The sequence below is a fragment of the Sander lucioperca genome, chromosome 3 (assembly GCF_008315115.2).
Source record: "Sander lucioperca isolate FBNREF2018 chromosome 3, SLUC_FBN_1.2, whole genome shotgun sequence".
Classification (NCBI taxonomy): Eukaryota; Metazoa; Chordata; class Actinopteri; order Perciformes; family Percidae; genus Sander; species Sander lucioperca.
Window position 1 is genome coordinate 9,451,670 of NC_050175.1, and position 19,578 is coordinate 9,471,247.

Consider the following 19,578-nt stretch of genomic DNA (forward strand, 5'->3'; position numbering starts at 1 on the left):
TTGAAAGACTAGTTTAGAGGCCACTGCCACTGAAATCACAAAAAAGATAGATATCGATATATGGCAGCTTTATTTGCCCAAGGTTTTAAAATATATGTATCTTGAGATTTCTGCCAACACTCCAATACAATAGAGGGGAGTAAATTTAGTTTGAGCTGCTTTAAACATATCTCTTTCCAGAAACCTGGATAATCCACAAACCTCATTGTTTTAAACTACTTTCTACTGAAGAAGTAGTCCCTGTGAAAGTGGTTGACAGTTCTGTGGATTATTCAGACTAACTGGGACACAAATTCTGGGAAAACATGTAGCTGTGCATTTTAAATGTAATTATTTCAGTATGGTGGTTTTTTCTGTTTGGTAACCAAGCCTTCAAGGGCAACAGAAAAACCTTTTTCAGACCCAGTTTAATGCAGCTTTAAATATCAAGTTCAAAAGTTTAAATGGTCTTCTTTTGCTCTGTTGCAGGGCCATAATATTCAGCTCATGAGGAAGTAGTTGATGTTAGCCGGGGGGACAGTTGCAATGCTGACATGTGGTGTAGTTCAACACCTCCTAGACAGCCTGCAGGGCATCAAACCACCGCTGCTGGGGTGACTCGCTTGCCGCCATATGGTGCCGTGCTGCTGTGACCCCACCTGTCTGTTCGATCTCTGGTCAAGACCTGACGCTGGCAGAAATAAATCTCAGCAAATCATCAGCATTGCCAAATGGCCTCAGAGTCTTTCTTGATACAAAAACTAGTTTTGTCATTGAGTACACAGAGCACTTTTCACTTCTAATGGGATTAGCATGATATTTTGTCATCTCACAAGGGGGGCACCACTCACACACTGCTTTCCTTAAGACAGGCATCCCTGTGACTTGCTAATGGCGCTATCTCCGCCTGTGTGAATTAAAAAAGAACTCCCTCAATGCACATATTGTTTCCTGCAGGGCACATTTGTTTGATGAGTCTAATCCCTTGACTAAAGAAACAAAGGTGTAACATTTGATGATGTACATAAACCCATTTCTCCTAAACCCACACAGGCTCCTAATCCTAGAAGATCAAGTGTAATCAGGCTGGAAGTGTGACTGGGCGGGAGCCAGCATGATGCTTTTGCTTACGTTGACTCACTCTGTGATCCCTCCTGCCTCAAAACAACCACAGTATGTCATGCTTCTCTAACCTTATGTTGCTTTTGATTCAAACATTCTTCTTATTTTTATTCAAATGCCAAATGTTCTCTATTTTTAATGCACAATATTTATTTGTCATCATCGTCCTACATCTGCAATGTTTCCCTACATTATTCATGACTTTTTTTTCACCTATGATATTTTGACTGATGGCAGAAAAAAGAAAAAGAAAAACTTCTGAAGGCCAAACAGATGTTTATGCAATAAGGGAAGGTAACGTGTCAGGTTTGTGTGAAACCATGCATGGTCTTTACAGTAAACATCTGTGTGAAGGCTTTGCATGCACTTGTGCTTCATATATACGTAACATAGACCTTAACTGTTAATTTTCACAGTGCCGTGGGCAGTAAAGATTAACTGAGCACAAGCAAGAGCCAGGGAGCATTAACATGAGCCAATTTCTAAATCAGGTACTGTGAGTAATGTTGTTTTCTGTATTTGACCGTGAAGGTCTCATTTTACTGCCACATGCTCTTATTTAACAAACAGCAGATTCCTCTGATGTCCTCTTTTGCAAGAGAAGAGCTCAAACATATCTTGTAATGTGGAAAAATGTTACTGATTGTAACAAATTCTTCAGAGACTTATTCTTGTTGTGTAATGGTCTGCTATAGCTTTCATTAGGCACTAATCTCTTGTGGAGAATTCACTTGCATTCACTTGACTTGTACTAAGTATGAATTGAAAATGCAGTTTTAAAATGCATTGGAATTTTGCAGATATTTTGCAGCCCAGTATTCATGTTAATTACGCCTTGCAGTGGGTATCAGGCTGTGCTGTCATAAATCTACTCAGGTGGTTCTCATGAACCATTCGTACATAAAGCTACGAAAAGTAATGCACTTTAATTCGTATTCCACGTATTTTTCTACTGTTTGTCGTCACGTGACTGGCTGGTGGTCGCTGTAATATCGTAGGATATTATATGAATTGTTGTGCATATGTTTCGTACGATATCATACGAACCCATTCACGAGAATGCGTTAATCTACTGAGCCTTCTGACAGGCGACGCCATTCTCTAACCCTGACCTAAAATACCTTTAAATTCTTTTTTCAATTCTATTCTCGCCCAAGCAAAGTACTTCTATCTACATTAGATCTTGGCTAACCTACATTGGCTGGCCCTCCTGGCTTGATAGGCAGTTTCGTCTGAATGCTGAGTTACCCAGCCTCCATCAATGATTATGTAGTTCCACTAGGCTCATAAGTGGCCCCTATTTAGCAACTCCTAACACAAGAATCGTGTCCCTGGACCTGTCTTACAAAAGCCAAACACTCAAAACTCTAAAGAAAGCTACCACTGTCCAACATCAGTCTCTGAGCCACATGCAACTAAACAGCATGTTGCCATTACAGACCAAACAAGCCTCCCCAGCACACAAAGCATACAGACTGTAATGAAAGGATCCTCTACCTTGTCATTATCGTCATTGTACTAAGGCAACATTTAAGAGACCACATTAATAAAACAAAGAATGTTTGAAATGAGGACGGCCAATTACTTCATGCCCTATGGTCCTGTGATAAGGTCCAGGAATTTTGGACTGGGATACATGATAACCTATGCCGGACTGCAGGGACCCAGGTTCCATTCAGCTTTCTATTCAAGATTACTTGTTCTGGGAGATTGGTCTATCCTAGCGGGATGGATAAGCACATAAGAAGCTGGGTCCAGATTAGTTTAATGATAGCCAGACAGATTATGTTAAGGGGATGGAAGAATGAAGGGGTGCCGTCAATCCAGGAGTGGGCTTGTAAAATGGCTAGGGTGGCGGGGTTTGAAAAGATGTCATATAAACGGTTTGCCAGATTGGATGTCTATGCTAGAAAAGGGGGAAAGTACCTGAGCTTTCTGGAGGGCTCCTGAGAAGCTTTGTGCTGGGGAGAGATGTGTAAGATGGGCTTATTGTGTTGTCATTAATATGGTTATTTGGTTTATTGTCTATTTTGTTGCCATTTTGTTGAATATTGTAGTTACTGTGTCATCTTTTATTGATTTTGGGTGGGTGGTAATGACCAGGTTGTTAGTTTGTAGGGGTGGTGGGGGGTGTTCATGTTTTGTATGTTGTAAAATTATTTTGTAGAATTTAAAGAAGGGGAAGATTTGAGTGTGTCCAGGGCTTGCTCTGTTTGTTCATACCTCAGCAGCATGTATTTGTCATAGGTTCGGTGCCCTTAAACACACAACACCTCCGTGTTAGAAGCTCTAACTAAAAAAGGACTTTCACTTTCAAGGCCTGTTCGATTGTTCTGTGATCAACTGCCAGAACATGTCATCGTGTGAAGGCTGTAGTCCTCTTTTCTGAAATGTATGAATTTAACCATTAAGCTGCTGTGTGTATTTGACATCATCTTGGATTAAAACCTCCTGCTGTGTGTACCTGCTAGAGCACCTGTAGTCAGGGCTCAGTGATAATCCATAAAAAAAAAAAAAGTGAGTGAGACCTGGGCTGGGAACAGATCCCATGGGGGTGAAAATCAAAAGCGAAAAGATATAATTTGATGTTGAAACATGCTGGTTAGGCAAATTCTTTCTTTTTATTAAATTTCACAGAGATTACAGTTTTGATCTTATTCACCACGTTACGTTTCAATCTATTCACCGGTAGCAGCTTTGAAGTTAGAAAGAGATTTTAAAAAGCAAGGCAGGTATAGGCTAAAAGGGCCTCGCTAAGCCTGTGACAAAAAGACACTGAGACGCTCTCTGTCTCTCCTGATCCATAGGGACGGGGAAAGTAGGCCAGGCTCGGTGTCAGACTGCTGCGAGGATCAGGACGCTGAAGTTGTTGACTTGTAATCAAAGTTCCTTTTCACACTGTGGATGTCAAGAATCTCACAGAGAGAGAGAGAGAGAGAGAGAGAGAGAGAGAGAGAGAGAGAGAGAGACAGAGATTTAAAATATTCCTCAAACACACATACATATAGGTCATATGTTTTTAGAAGTGAGGCTTTCCAGCTGAACACTGTGTCACAGTGTCATCCAGAACCACCCAGCCTTTTAATAAATCATCTTTTCTGACGATGGAAGTTGAACTATTCACCCGCCTACCCCATCAAACTGAAACATGAGAAGAAATAGCACAGCAAATCCTATAGGAGGCCTAATAAGCATAAGACACTAATATTATAAATTCCACTGATACATGAGTCACTACAGGAGCATTATGGTGATGCAACTGGAGACAACATTTCTAATTTTAGTATGTCGGCTCCAGAATGTTAGGGGCAGAGAATATTTACAAGGACATTAAATGTGCCTGGAGGATGAGGATGTGCTCAGATTGAAAGATAAATTTACTTGCACTGCACACACGCTCCATAATTTCGGTAGAAATATGCTTGTTTGTGTACACCAAGTAAATCCTACTAGGGAAGACAGCGAAATTTCATTTCTAAGTGATTAGGCCAATAAACAGAGCTCATGCCTTGGGTTAATAGACAGCCATTTGACTAATTTGCAATTAGGACGCTTTTTGTGTGTTGATAAACTATGTGTTTAGGCTCCAGCGCGCAGATGACCCTGAGAGAGACAGAGGCACCAAAACAGCCAGGAGACACTGAGGCTCCTCACGTGTTGTTTGTCCCCCTGACTTCATCGTGAGTTATAATCAGACGGCGAATCACGGAAGCAGCCTATATAGCAGCCCACGATGCCGACGCGCCATGCAAGCGCACACTCAGTCCGGCGGTGCCTGTCTGGGATTGGGTGGAGGGAGTGGTGGCTGCGGACAGAGTCACAGGATTGGTAGAGTTCAGCGCCAAACTTGTTGACTCATAACTGAGCAGCTCCTCTCTATCCTTCACGGCGCGGAGCTGTCCAGGGCCAGTGGTGCTGAAACTGCCAGCGCCGTTGGAGTAATTTTTTCCCCCCAGTTTGATTGCCGAGCCGAGCCTTTGAAAGTTACATGCGCTTTGGTTTAAGCGTCACTTAACGGATATTTATCCACCGTCACTGCTCTTTTCGACTTCTCAGCCGATCAATTAGAGGACTCTCCGAGGCGCAGCCATGGCTTTCATGGTAAAACACATGGTAGGAGGACAGCTGAAGAACCTGACAGGCGGACTGACGGAGGAGAAACCCGAAGCAGAGAAATCAGATGCCGCTGCGCAGGGGATGACTCAAGAGGAATTTGAACAATATCAGCAACAGTTAGAGGAGGAAAAGTAAGCCAATGATTGAAGATTGTGATTTTGAAGTTGTAATGAAAACCTATGTGTCGGGAAAGCTGGGCATATTTAAAAAGTGCATTTGTGTGTGTAAATTGCAGATCGCTCCCAGTGCGCCGCGCGCTTTTTTAAGCATCAATGCAATAACCCGAGCGCTCCACACACAGCTGCTCCTCTCGCCCAGGGAGCTCTCAGTCTCTTAGCTTCGGTAAATTGTGTAGCGCCGTTTTTGGATTCCTGGAATCATTCTTCCACGGAAATGTCTACACGGATTCGTGCCTGGGGCAAAACACGTTCCATCCGTGCGGGTGAATAATGAATCAGACTTTGTGGTAAATGAAGTGTTTTTCCCCTTATTAGCCGACTTTTATCATGCACATAATTTACTACTCAAGATGGTTGCGATTTATTCATATTATAAAATGTAAGGCCTCTATTATATCTGTAATTTAGTTTTTTAGTTACATTATATATATATATATACAGCTGTGATTCCAGCTGTGCGCCTTTCAATTCTTGCATGCTTGCTTTTATCGCTCCTCTCTCCTGCAAAAGTGAATTATTTACATGTTAATGTTTCGCACTGGGGGACAATATAAGGGAACAACAAGGTCATTTGGCAAACAGAGTTCACCCAGCAGGCAGCAGCTCACTATTGACTAGTGTGATGGTTCCCTTAGAGCAGGACTACACATGCATATCAGATGTTCTATAGTCCTGGTCATAGATAAGATAATGTAGATTAATAATGTAGAATAAAGAATTTAGACAGAGTTTTACAGAAAAATTATAGATTCTGATTATATATTTCAGTAGTTACACAAGGCATCTAAAGCAGTAAATATGCTCTTTGCTGAGGAGCATACATATTATAAAGACACAATTTATCCAATTGTTTCCCTTCCCTGGTTCATTCCCATTAACACATTTGGATTTGATGAACACTTTTATCCAAAGTGCCTCACATATATTGTAAGCATGAGTGTGAAGTGAAGTACTAACTCAGTATTAACACTCAGCTCAGCCCACTAAGCTCTACAGGAGGCTTGGCGAGAACGCTCTGCCATCGTAATGTGACCTTCAGTAGAAGTGAGTTATTAGTCAGAGCTGCTAAACATGAGCATAGATCACCAAGAAGCCCATACTGTTCAGATTAAAGCAGAATAAGGTTGGGGTTGCTCACACTGGCATGTCACATGTAGACATTTTATCCCCCTCAGCAGCACCCGGGCCACAGTGACAACCCTGGTCATCTGAAGACATAAAGCTCTGCTCATTGGCTGCAAGTGAGCGCTGCATTGGCCCATGTGCCATTCGGCATTTGGCATTTGGCCCACTCATGTTAAAACAAAGTGAACTCAGGCTCACACGGACAGCACCATGAATGCTGCATCTCCAGTTAAAACGCCCTTCCCCTGACACATTGGGTACAAACACTTGGTCCTCCAGTGTCCCCTCCGCCTTTTAGAGGGTGCTGCTGATTTGATCCTTCTAGGTGTGCAATGCAACCTCTGCCACTGTAGCTTTGAAGAATATCCTATATGGTGTTTGTTTTTTAATTATAAGCACCTACTGTATTTCCCTGACTCTAATAAAATGTAGTCTTATGTCACTGTATTCATGCTATGTGTGGCCTCAGGCCATACAAGCAAGTTTGTTAAGCATTATGTCATGTTGTTGACTCATGATGTTTGAGGCATTTCAGCAAATTTAGCAATTTACTAGGGACAATTATGAACTACACTGAAGTCATAAATATGCCAGTGACAATGAGTGGAGAGAGCATTGCCAGCAGCCTATTGTATGCCCTCTGCTGGAGGCATCAAATACTGTAGGATGGATTGTTTACAGTGAGTAACATTTGGTTTCTCCAAGACAGATGTGTAGAATTAAAAACAAATGCCTCAATACCTCCTGGGTATGCATTCAGAGTCAGACTTAAGGCAATTATGAAGATGGTATGAGTGTCATCTTTCATTTCTTAGATGGTTTGCCTTATCTAATTTTGCAAAGCTCTTTTTGAGGGTTTACAGCCTTAAGGGAGCTAGGGAGGCAGACTGCAATGATGTGTGGGATGAGTTGACAATTAAAAGTGGGGGAGTAGTTGTGAGTTTGCAGTTAGTAGGTTACCGCTAGTAGTCCACATCCCAAGAGGACTACAATCCCTCAGAGGAGTGCTGGACTGACAGGATGCTGCATCTGGGGCTCTTAAACATAAGCAGAACATCTCTTCCTGTTTTTTTTCCCCCCACGGTATCCTTCTGCTGGCTTGACACTCTGTAGTTAGAGTTAAGATGAGACAGGATAATGCTAAGCTCCAAGGCCTCCAAGGTCCAAATCCAGCAGGAGCCTCATGATGCTCTTAAAGTAGAGCTGAAACTGCACATGGCAATAATGAACATTGGTTTTCAACATTTTCAGATACTATGTTTTGTTTGTAACATTTGGGGGATATTCACCTTAAATGAATGGAGCTTGGAGTTAGCGTTGCTATTCCAAAACTTCCCATAGGCGAAAGCGTGCACAGTTGGTTAAAAAAGATATTTCCTAGCCGGCTTTATTTGGAAATTGAGTTGAGATCTAAATTTGTATTTTCAGTGACACTGAAAAATTCTTGCCCAAAAAAAATATTTTTCCTACTTTCTTGCAGACAAGAACGAGAAGCCAATTTTGCCCAGAAGAAAGCTGAGAGAGCCACCATTAGAAGTCATTTCCGGGACAAGTACAGACTACCAAAGGTAAACAAATCCAGCTAAAGCTCTGCTTTGTTAAAGAAAAGCAAAGGGAACGCATCTTTTGGATTGAAGGTCAGACCATGTCATAAAACACAAAAATGTCTCCTACAGGATCACTGCCTTTGTAAAACCCACACATTATTTCAGCCAAGTACTACATTTCTATAAACAGTGGGATATAAAAACCTTGTTATAAATGTGTTCTTTCTCCTGTCCTCTTGGGTGTCTACCGCAGAACGAATTAGATGAGACCCAGATTCAGCAGGCGGGGGACGACGTGGTGTTGCCCACAGAGCTGGCCAAGATGATTGCTGAGGACAACCAGGAGGAAACGCACAAGCAGTCGGTGTTGGGCCAGCTGTCCAACATCCAGAACGTGGACATCGACCAGCTGAAAGACAAAGCCCAGGCCACACTGGACGACCTCAAAAAGCAGACAGAGAATTGCAGTCTCATGTGATCTGGCCAACTCTAAGTCCCAGAAGATTAGAGTTTTACTTGTACAAATATTTTTCAAAGGCAGAGCTGCTCTGGAGGTAAACATATTCTTATTGCTTTAGTGGAATGCCAGTTGGCAGTGCCACATAACAGTTTTTATAGCTGTGCAAAGTTTGACAGAGGCCCTGCAGGAAAGAAAGTAAAAGAGGAGGAAGCTGAAATCTGAGGCTCGTCTTCTTACTTACTGGAAAGAAATAATTCTTGCCATAGCTTTCCTGTCACCTTCAAATATCCTAAGAGTCATGAATGTCATCCATATTTTTATTGGAATTAGCTAACTTGCACTCTGAAAAACATATTTGGCTCTTCCCATTGAGATTTAACCAATGAGATTATTTCCGTCTTTAGAGCAACTCCTCCTCTGAGAAATATTCATCTATTAAATCCTTTGCTTCCTTCATTCCCTAACCTCCCTTGCTCTCTGTACCTCACATGACCAATGATAACACAATAGGATTCTGCAACAGAGGTTTCAGGTGTGTGTGTGTGTGTGTGTGCGTGTGTGTGCATATGCAGGTTTTCATTGCTTTCCAACACACAGCAGATGATTTCACTGATGAACACATGGAACCGTCAATGAAATGAGAGAGGATCACTGAGATCAGCTGCTTGGTGGGAATGAAAAATTTAAACACATACACACGGCTGACACTGGCTCATGTGAGGAGGCCATATGTGTGTTATGTTAAATTTGGGAAATATGGAGGATAAAATGAAATGATGGAGCCATTCATGGGGGTGTTTTTATTCCACGTACAAAAGCACAAAATCTTAGAAATAAGCAATATCTATTTAGAGCAACAAATGAGGCTGTTTTTTTGTTATAAGTAGCTTACTAATGTTGGCCCCTTGGTGCCCTGATTAAAGCTTCCAGTGAGCTGCATTAATTTTAGTTTTAATCTTTTCCTAGACATATCATTATATAGGCTTTTCTTTATTTTTTTTTAAAAGCTTTTTTCGTACTTCAGTGTGCCTTGGACGTCCGTACAAGGTTGTCTTCTCTAGAGCTCCAACATCTGTAAGCTACTTTTACAAAGATGGGCCTTCTTGTTTGGTACTGCAGGAGATTTCTTACTTTTAGTTTTATTAAAAGCGACAACTTATTTGTGAGCAGGCAGAAATCATGCCTTAGATTTGCTGCAATGTGTAGGTTGTAAGAATTTACAGTTAAAGTGTGTACAATAATTGTGCTCCCAGATTTTAGCATCAACTACATATACAGGGAGCATATCTGTGTTTGTACTGCATCCAGAGGTTAAAAAAAGCAGCGTAGATGAGAGTAAATGCTTTTGAGTTATATGCCAAAGCCTTTGTTGAAAACACTTTGAACAACATGAAGGAAATGGCACAAATGCGTCAAACTGTAAGTGGTGTAAGTATAAATCCACATACAAATATTTATGTTGTAATGTAAAAATGTAATGTATCTGCTGTTTGCCTATACTGTCAACAGCGGTTAATTTTTTGGCTCCGTTTTCATCGACTCCCTGTAGTGTTGTCACATCACGTTTGACCTGTCCTCCATCTCACTGACCCTTGCGTCTCAGTGGTGCCGTTTTGTGCTGGTGGATTTGTGTTGTTTAGCCGATGTGATACGTCAAGTGGTGTCTTTGTAAAAAAAAAAAAATTGTCCTGTGGCTGAGAGTCCTGGTCGTACTGTTACACAAGACAGTCACTGTGGGCTTCACGGCGTAACTCAGTATTCTGTCCATGTTGTTTTTCTAGCCAAATGTAAGTGAAGGCTTCGGCGAATAAAGAGGGGATGTTGTTGATGTTGTGTTATATCCATATACGCTACATTTTGACAGTGTTTGCTTTTATGGAGCAGTGGTTCTGTGGGGGATTTCAGCATTGATCTCATATATGTTCCCGCTTTTCTTTGGGTACTTTATGATTATAAAAGTTTTGCATCTTAAGAATACACATTTTATTTTAAAAAAGAAATATGGGCAAAAGCGTTCTCTAAGAGGAGTTGTAATTTTCTTGCTGCAGGTGCCACACTACTGCTGAATGGAAGCCTAGGCAACACTTAAACATTTCAGTATGGTAGTTGTTGTCATGTGATAGATGAACAATACATTCATAACATTTCAATAATATAAAGCAGAGGAAAAGTTGCAATAAGTCCTTTTATAATAGAGCTATTAGAATCTGTCATGTTTGATCATGAAATAGTTGGAACAGAAGCCATAAAGAAAACCGTTTACTTTGAGTGTGTGTGACTTGAAATACTCATTTAAGAACTCAATAATAATAATAATAATAATAATAATAATAATATACAAATGTCGTTTTTTTTGTGTTGTCATCTGTGGAAATGATTTTTCAAGAAATGGCTGCAGTGACACGCAGTTTCTTCTTGTTCTTTGGCCATTTCTTTGTTTAACAGTATCGCTATCATTCTGTCTCTGAAAGTATTTCAGTGATTTTTGAGTTTTAACTGCAATAAATTGATTTTTAGGATAATGAACTTGCTTTCTGTTTTGTGTGATTTTTTTGCACAGGGCTGCGACTGTATGTGGAGAGTAGGGCTGTCCTCGACTAAAGAAATCTTAGTCGACTAAGACCAAAACGACCGATTAGTCGACTAATCGACTAAGAGGTGGCAGCCCTAGTGGCGAGTTGTCAGTGGTCTTTACATTTGCAGCAACCAGAACACCAGGTGGAGACAAAAACACAGTCACAAGTACAGAAGCACCCAAAATGGGAGGCTGCAGATACACACTGATAGATTATGATTGACATGTACGCTATGGGATGTTGTGGTCAGTTAGTATTAAAAAGATGAATTATACAATTTAACATCCCCATCCTGTGGCAACAGTGCAGTGAAAGAATGAGCCAAATAATCCACATATACCAGTGTGTACTAAAAGCCTACATTAAAAGAAATATTAAATCATGCATGTTTGTACACTCAGTGGTCACTCTTTTAGGTGCAGTCCGTACAATGTGTTAATGTGGCGGAATTTATGGCAGAGCTGTTGTATCAAATTGCAAGATATTGTACAGGTGCACCTAATAAAGTGGCCACTGGATATAAAAAAGATGGACAAAATGATACAGTTCAGCCCTATAAAAAATACTGCTTTGTGACGCTTATAATGTTGAGACTGTAAGACAGAATTTAACAGTGTTTATTTTAGAAGCTGTGGTGTTAGATCGGACTTCATTATTTATTCTGGTGTTTCTGTTTTTTGTCCACCTGGTGAACATACAGCACAGAGACCCTTAGTTTATACCCATGTAACACTGTATTATACATTCTATATGTTTTAACAGTAGCTATCTGTCTGTATTGATGTCAGGTCGGGCATCCATCTGGTTTTGTGCAGCTTGTGCAACACTGACACATCCTCTCAGTGGGGGCAGACCTGAAGCTGCTTTGGAAAAAAAAAAATTCTAGTTAGTTACCATTTGAATAATAGAAAAGCCTGGCTGTTGGTAGTTCTCAAGTGTGGTGTGAAAGGGTATAGCTGTAAAATATATTGATGCTGAAACCCCTCTCTATTGATAGGCTGCAGTGCGTGGACAATCTTCAGCCTGGAAAGACACTGGGCCACTGCATGGCCAATCTGACACAATTGGGGTGAAACGGTCCAGAAAATACTATTCTCTCCCATTCTCCTCTATCAATTGGGGCTTAAAAACTCTGCAGAATGAGAGGCAGGACGGGGAAAGGGGGCAAAGAGTGACAATTAGCAAGAACCTTTAAGTGCAAATTCTTAACGGCCAGGCAGTTATCACAGAGGTTTACCTCTGCTCTGTTTGTGGCTAAAAAGGAACAGATTTGTTTTTCCGCGCTGAAAATTGGAGCAGTGCAGTTGCAGATGTGAGCTTCTTGCAAAGGAATTCGTTTTGCAAGCCCCTCTCTGCCTCCCTCCTTTCACTTGTGTTTTTCTACAAGAGAAGAGGGGACCACACAGATCCTGGGTTTAATGCAAGGAAAACCATAAACATTTTTATCCAGCCTATCTCGTACTAATGTAGTGAGAGGTTTTGTGCGCAGAGCTGTGCTGCTGTAGGCCTGGAAATGGGTCCCACGGCTGACTCCTCAATGACGACCAATCGGTGGCCAGGATTGTAAATGAGAGCGACGGAGAGAGAGAGGGGGGAAGGAAAACTTTTCTTTCTTTTTTTCGACAGAAGGAGGGGTGTTGTGGGGAAATGATCGGCGGACCGTGAAGCGTAACAGCAAGAAGAGGGACAAAGGCGCACATAGCGGGACAAAATGCGACGGACAGAAACCTCTTCCAACTAAAAAAAAAAAAAAAAATCCAACAACATCGGAATGCGTGGATGTTAAAGGTAGTAGAGCTGGGAAAAGGAGTGGAAACCAACAATGGCAAGAGAGATGAGTTCAAGTGTACCAACTGACTTGTGGACAATAACTGGTTAGAGTGTGCGTTTCAGTGTCCACCTCAGATCTGCACCGGAGGAAGGGAGCAGACACTTTGGACTATGGTTTCCCACTTTTGAACGGACATGCTTCCCGGAATGACTGATACTGAGCCGTTTCTCTTTTTTGCAGCCACACATGCTGATTTCCCCAAATCAGATCCTGACTACAACTGTTGCAAAGTTCACCAGGAGGAGGCAAAGTTAAGTTACGTGCAAGTTCGGGGATAATTTATTACGGACCAAGCGTATTTTCTTTGAATGCGTTGCTAACAAACTGTTTGGTTGCAAAAAACAACAACAAAAAAACCAAAAAAAAAACGCATGGAGGGAATACTTATGAACTCCAGTCTGTGAGATTCAGTGTGTACCTACAGTGTCCTGATCCTAATGTGCTGGTGGAGAAAGTGCACGTCACCGAACTAGAACTCCATCCAAGCATGAAATGTTGGTGCAGCGCCCTGGCACTTCTCCCATGGGTGCTGGTGGCCTTAGATGCACAGCTAATCTGCTGGCAGGCGCTCCTTCGGTGCCACGAGGAGCCCGAGTGCGATCTTGCGTACAATCAATACTTAGCAGCTTGTGAAGGTAACATCAGAGGAACGAGGAGACAGTGTCCAAGCCACTGCATCAACGCGCTGATACGGCTGAATCACACCCGCAGCGGGCCAGACCTGGAGACCTGCGACTGCGCCCAGGACCTGGAGTGCCTCAGCGCCAAGCGAGCCATAGAGCCGTGCCTCCCCCGCAGACACCCGAGCGATGCCGGGGGGATAGGGTGCATGGAGGCCCGGCAGCGCTGCGAGGAAGACAGCAAGTGCCACACCTCCCTCACGGCCTACTTGTCATACTGCGGGCAGCTGTTCAATGGCAGGAAGTGCTCCTCCAAGTGTAAAGCCACCATTCAGCAGATGCTGTTCATCCCAAATGGCATGCTGCTGAACCGCTGTGTTTGCGATGGGGTGGAGAGGCCTTTCTGTGAAGTGGTTAAGGAGAACATGAGCAAACTTTGCGCCATAGGAGACCACATTGTTATTTCAGACCAGCCTGATGTGGATGACATCTATGAGGATGAAGACTATGACCCTAGAAATGACAGAGAGGAGGCGTATTCTGATCATTCCTCTGCTTCCCAGAGGTTGCCCAGCTGCATGACGCTCCTGTTTCTTCTTCTAGCACGGATATTGTACTGAGAAAATGGATTTCTCGAATTTACAAATGACAGTGAAAAAAAAATCTCTGTTCATTTGATCCCTCCAGGAAGCCGAGTCCAGCTGTAGTTGGTATGAGTTCAGCATGGCTTGCTGGCACAGGACTCAAACACAGGTCTGCTGGATAAGGGAAGCTATTTTTTCACCTCCGAGCCTCCCTGCCATTCCATTTTAGTTGCAGGGCGACAGTGAGCACAGTAGTGATTTGTGTATGCTTTCCACAACCGTACAATTTGCATAGTAATTCTTCTTTGAGCACATCTCACTCAAGAAAACTGCTTTTTGTAAATGTTATTCAAATTTCCACATAAATGGCCATACAGTGCTCTGAGTGAACTTCTCACTGTTTTTGCCAAGTTGAAGCCTGTTGACAAAACCACTTTCAGGTGATGATGAGAGGAAGTGAACCACAACAGACTTTGTTGCAGGGCATTGCCAAGTTGAGTGCCTTTAAACAGCTCCTGTTTGTTTGGTTTCAATGGTACTTGGAGTGTGGCTTTATTAAGACCTTAGACAAACATTGGACCCATCCAGTTTCTGTTTGCTCTGCTCTCCATTTCAGGGGCCTCTGCATTGTTGCAGCAACCACACTTCAAATATTTGTGGGAACAGTCAAAGCGCAGGCAAGGGAGTGGGATCAAGTACTGAAATTAACTGAAGCGCCTCTCCAGCACTCTGTCTGGGGCCCCTCCCACATATGAGATTGTTTTATTGAACTTTTCCTGAGACCCCCCCCCACCCCCTCTTCCTCTTCTCTACTGCCTGCCCCCTTTAACGCCTTTAAAAAGACCCCCTGTCTTTATTACTGCTTTCACACTGAAGCAACAAGCCAGGGAAAGCGTTCTGTTGCTGTTGCGAATAGGTCAACTTACACCTGGAGTTTGTTCACAACACTGCTCATGATAAAGAGGTTTGACACTGCTTGGCCTTGTTATATATAGGTGAATACCATTTTAAACAAACTGTGGGATTCAACCGGAAGTTGTTGGAGTACGCCTTTTTGAGGTCATCAAACTAAAAAAAAGTACATTTTATGGACATTAAGAATACTTTGCCTTATTAAATCTCAAGTGGAGCAACACTGCAGCAACAGCCCAACACACAGTGGATATAGGAGTAGTTACAACAGGAACAACAATGTCTTCACTCATAAGTAGTAGTCTGGTATGAACGGTTAAACATGGGTTGAATGTATGTTAATTACTTTGTGTCACACAGTGTTTGGTGTGAGTGTTGCTAACTAAACAAGAGGTATACTAGGCTTAAATGTAGAGCGCTTTTATAATGCAGGATTGTCACTAAGTACTTTCTAAAGAAATGCACAAATACAGATGAAACTCCAACTATTTGAAAACACAGAGATTGAGTTCAGTTCCCTACTGTTTGTGCTTTGAAGGCTTTTATTTTGTGTGTTTTGAGATTGAGTATTTCAGAACAATTCATCACATTTGTTTTCGTAGTTGCTTTGTTCGGCTACTGAGCAGCTAACGGGGCTAACGTTACCTGTCCCAAGGTCCCCGCCGATAGTCCAGGGATTCAAACCAGCAGTCTTTAAGTCTCACTTCTTTTGTCCACTATTCCACATTAAGCAAAAAGGAAAGTAAAAAGCTGTATTGATCATCTGTAACAAAGCTACCAATTTGTGTCTTTGCCATTTGAAATTATGTCAAAACTAATCTTGAAAAAGTCTTGAAAAATGTTGCTAAATGTTAAATTATGAAGCTAGAATATGAAGAATGTGTATATATTTTACAATTATATGCAGTAAAATAAGCCAGTGTCTTCCCACATTACATTCAATCCAACAGAAACACACAAACATAGCTCAGATTTTGTGCACACAAAACCTTGACATGATTTAGAGTTTTCAGTTTTTCATCTCATCTTGTGGGAACATAGCAGTTAACACTTCAGAACAGTGTCTTGCATGTGGGAAGGCGATTTTTATAATAAAATGTTTGAGTTAAAGTTCTGTAGTGATGTGATTTGTCCACAGAGATCAAGAAAAAGATCAGTTACTTTTTAAAGACTGATTTTCCTCTGAGTGTAGTTATAGACAGACAGACAGACAGACAGACAGACAGACAATACTTCCCAATATAAGATGTACTTATAAAATATGTTTACATTGCTTTTTAGGTGCAATATACAGTATCTGAAAGCAAAGAAAGCAGGTTATTGTTTGAAAATGTCATTCTCAAGTCAGCCAAGTGACTCCAAAGTAAGCACTGAATGTGGCCATGTTTCACCATCTGATATTTAAGGGATTAGGTCAGTGTAACTGAAACCTGGTGAGGAATTTTAAGTGCCCTTAGTCCTTGCGCAATCCATTCTCATTGTAGCAAAAAGACATATTAGGATTCTACTTACAATTTAGACTCCAGTTGTAATTAAACCACCATGATTTTTAGAGGCGGAAGGCAGAGAGCCAGTAAATGAAACATGTCAATTGATCCAACTGAGCTGGTATTAGAAGGACTTTTCAGTACATTTACAATCCTTGCTAAAGACCATACATGTAACTCTAATGAACCAACTGTTTAAAAGCAAGCAGCCATTTGGGGCTTGTTCCATACTTATTTAGGTATTTACAAGTCACTAACAAATTGTAAAAGAGTCATTTAGCATCTAGGTGTGAGGTGTACACCTGCTCTGCAAATGGAACTTTAGTCACATCCAAAAGGTACAAAAGTGCAGTGGCTGGCAGCAAGAGTAGAAAAGTGATTGTCTGTTAAGTGTTTCATTTCTACACACCAACTGCTGCCACTATCCTTTGATAAAATGGGGTTTTATGACCCATGGGTGGCAACTTTCAACATACCCAAGCCCGGAGAGAACATCTGCACAGCTTCTCCTGATTTTCCGTTAACTGCAGGAATCATCAAGCACTACCAACTGTCCATTGTGTCATAAAAACAGCGAGATAGAGAAACAAAGTGGCCCACAGCTACAGTATAGCATGTCTTTCTCTAGTTTAGTTAGATTATCTTTTGGTCTTAACCATTGCCATGCATCTTAACGTCCTCTAACATAACCACCCCACCCCCCCCAATTCTGGGAGCAAAATCAAAACAAACATGAGCAGAGCAGCCTTGGGGAGTTGAGTGTGTGGAGGGAACAGGGATACAGAGGCAGCACTGTGCTGCAGCTCATTTTCTAAATTATCTTTATTCAACAGTTCTCTGAAACAACCCTCCCCGCCCTCCTCTTCAGCGCTCCGAAGTGGGAGTGACCCGGGGATTTAGGAGGCTCTTGTCTCTCATAGGTACAATGTTCCATTCATGATAGTCATCGAGCCACAGTGAATGGCTGACCTGCTCTCTGTTTTCAGTGCATGGGGGTGCTGGAGTCAAGGGCACCCAGTTCCTCCTAGGTCTAGAACACAGAAACCCCTCTTTATGGGTGACATTGATGCCAATATGACTCGACCGCTGTCCCATTAACAGTATCAACAGAGCCAGGGGGGGGGGGAGCCTGGAAGGGAAAAGGGCAATAAGTAGTGTTGTTGGAGCTACACCAAAATGGAGGCCAATTAAAGCTACAATGCCGTAGGTTGTGGTTAGGGAGAGGAGACTGGGGGGGGGGGGGAGGGTTCTTGGAGGATTAGGGTGGTGGGTTAAGGTTTCCATTTCAGAATCTCACTTTCTGGGTTACATTACTGTAAGGACATTCTATGCAATTTTTAGGGGCAATATAAATTGGCAGAACTCCCAGAAACAAGCAACAAAGCAGGCACAAGGGTCACAACTGCATCCAAAGTTTTCCTGGCAGCAACATGCTCATGTCATGATTAAAGCAATGAAGCCGAGCCAACACCATGGGGCACCGCTAGCCAATTAGAGCCCCCTCCACAGCACAGCCACGAATGCAGCGCCCAGTGGTTCTCCGTTCTGTTGCTCCAGGACTCGGGGACATGCTGCTGCGGTTCTAACCGTACAGCGTGGACGTGATTTACACCTGACATGCCAGGTGAATGTGATTAACCAGTTGGTAGGGAAGAAAACAAACATTACATTACTGAGTCCTGGGCAGATTTGAAAACCACTTGTTAAACATCAGGCAACTACAGCCACACTGTATTTTACTGCTTGTAGGATAACTAGACATACCTTTCCCCAAATTCATTGAAACTTTTGCCTTTTGAGTCACTATTTCAAAGGGGTCCTCCAGAGAGATTTGTTATTGCACTTATAATAAACCACTAATAAACTTGACTGACTCTCAAGAAACACATAAAAACAGAACGGTCCAAATCAAAGCAGCAGAAGCAGAGATATCCTGATTTTTAGTTTCTAGTGTCCAAAAACACAGGCTCCTACATTTCCCATGATGCAACTCGATAGCATCTTTCAGTAGCACATCTGTCAAACTCCACACATCCAGTTTGCAAATATGGCTTCCTGTTATAAATATGGACTCTCCAAGCTTGCATAACCCTGATGACATCAGTATGATGATGTGGTGGCAGTGGTGGCCTAGAGGTTACGAAGCAGGCTTGTGACCGGAAGGTCGACGGTTCAATCCCCAGATCGACAGGATAAAATCTGGGTGGTCCTCAGTGGTCCCTCATTACCACCACTGAGGTGCCCTTGAGCAAGGCCCTTTACCCCAATGGCTCCAGTGGAGCTGCTCAGTGGCCAGCAGATCAGACTGTGGTTGTACTGGGCAGTGTGAATGTGACAGGTCGTCGTTGCAAATGAGAAAATGGATAAATAAAATAAAAAAAAGACTTATAAAAAGGTTTTCGGACTGAAGATGACTAGTAAACTGAAACTGTGTCTAAAATTTATGAAGTGAGCCTTTAAATCCAATTGTTTGACTTTACATTATCTGCTATTCCTAATATTGGTGGCTCTAATCAAGTGCTCCTCCATCTTTTAAAATGGCTATATGACATGAGAAGCTTATTTCCACTTGAGGTTGCTTTACCTCTTGTCCGGAGAAAAGTGCAATGGGTATTGGCTTATTATGAGCAACCAGTAGAAAGAAGTGCAACTGTTGAGCTAGAGCTATCATTAAGAGCTAGAGCTATCATTAATGGCAGAAGTGGCAGGGGCAGTAAGAGGAAATAAAGATAATATAGCCTCATAATTAATTCTGTGTAATTCCCATAGTTTTTGAGATCTGGACATTTTCAAATTCAGTTTCCAGTTTTCCAGACTTCCATATGAATCATATAATTATCAAATGTCCTTACTTTCTTGTGCCTGCCTTCCTCTCTCCTCCCCATGTCATGAGCCAGCTGTCTGCAGAGCGCCTTCCAGATGAGGATGGCGAGGGACCAGCAGCGTTGCTCCCACGCCGGCACATAAATCTTTCCATAGGTTCTGAAAAACGAGCATTTGCCTCCTGCTGTTGACAAAACGTCTCAAAACGTTACAGACC

General features: G+C 42.2%; 2 protein-coding genes across 2 annotated transcripts; both read left to right on the forward strand.

Moving 5' to 3' along the window:
• Positions 1-4,889: 4,889 nt before the first annotated feature.
• On the forward strand, positions 4,890-8,701 carry cplx3b (complexin 3b). The gene is made up of 3 exons (XM_031281593.2): positions 4,890-5,348; positions 8,002-8,089; positions 8,322-8,701. The coding sequence occupies exons 1-3, from the start codon at positions 5,191-5,193 to the stop codon at positions 8,544-8,546; spliced, it is 471 nt and encodes a 156-aa protein (XP_031137453.1). The 5' UTR covers positions 4,890-5,190; the 3' UTR covers positions 8,547-8,701.
• A 3,687-nt stretch (positions 8,702-12,388) lies between these two features.
• LOC116037636 (growth arrest-specific protein 1) lies at positions 12,389-16,161 on the forward strand. Its single transcript, XM_031281600.2, has one exon. It carries the CDS (start codon positions 13,423-13,425, stop codon positions 14,173-14,175), a length of 753 nt encoding a protein of 250 aa, XP_031137460.1. The 5' UTR covers positions 12,389-13,422; the 3' UTR covers positions 14,176-16,161.
• The last annotated feature ends 3,417 nt before the right edge of the window (positions 16,162-19,578 follow it).

Coding starts and splice junctions, on each gene's coding strand:
- cplx3b (XM_031281593.2), top strand. CDS start 5,191: ATGGCTTTCATGGTAAAACACATGGTAGGAGGACAGCTGAAGAACCTG. Junction 5,349..8,001: donor CAACAGTTAGAGGAGGAAAA/GTAAGCCAATGA, acceptor ACTTTCTTGCAG/ACAAGAACGAGAAGCCAATT. Junction 8,090..8,321: donor ACAAGTACAGACTACCAAAG/GTAAACAAATCC, acceptor TGTCTACCGCAG/AACGAATTAGATGAGACCCA.
- LOC116037636 (XM_031281600.2), top strand. CDS start 13,423: ATGAAATGTTGGTGCAGCGCCCTGGCACTTCTCCCATGGGTGCTGGTG.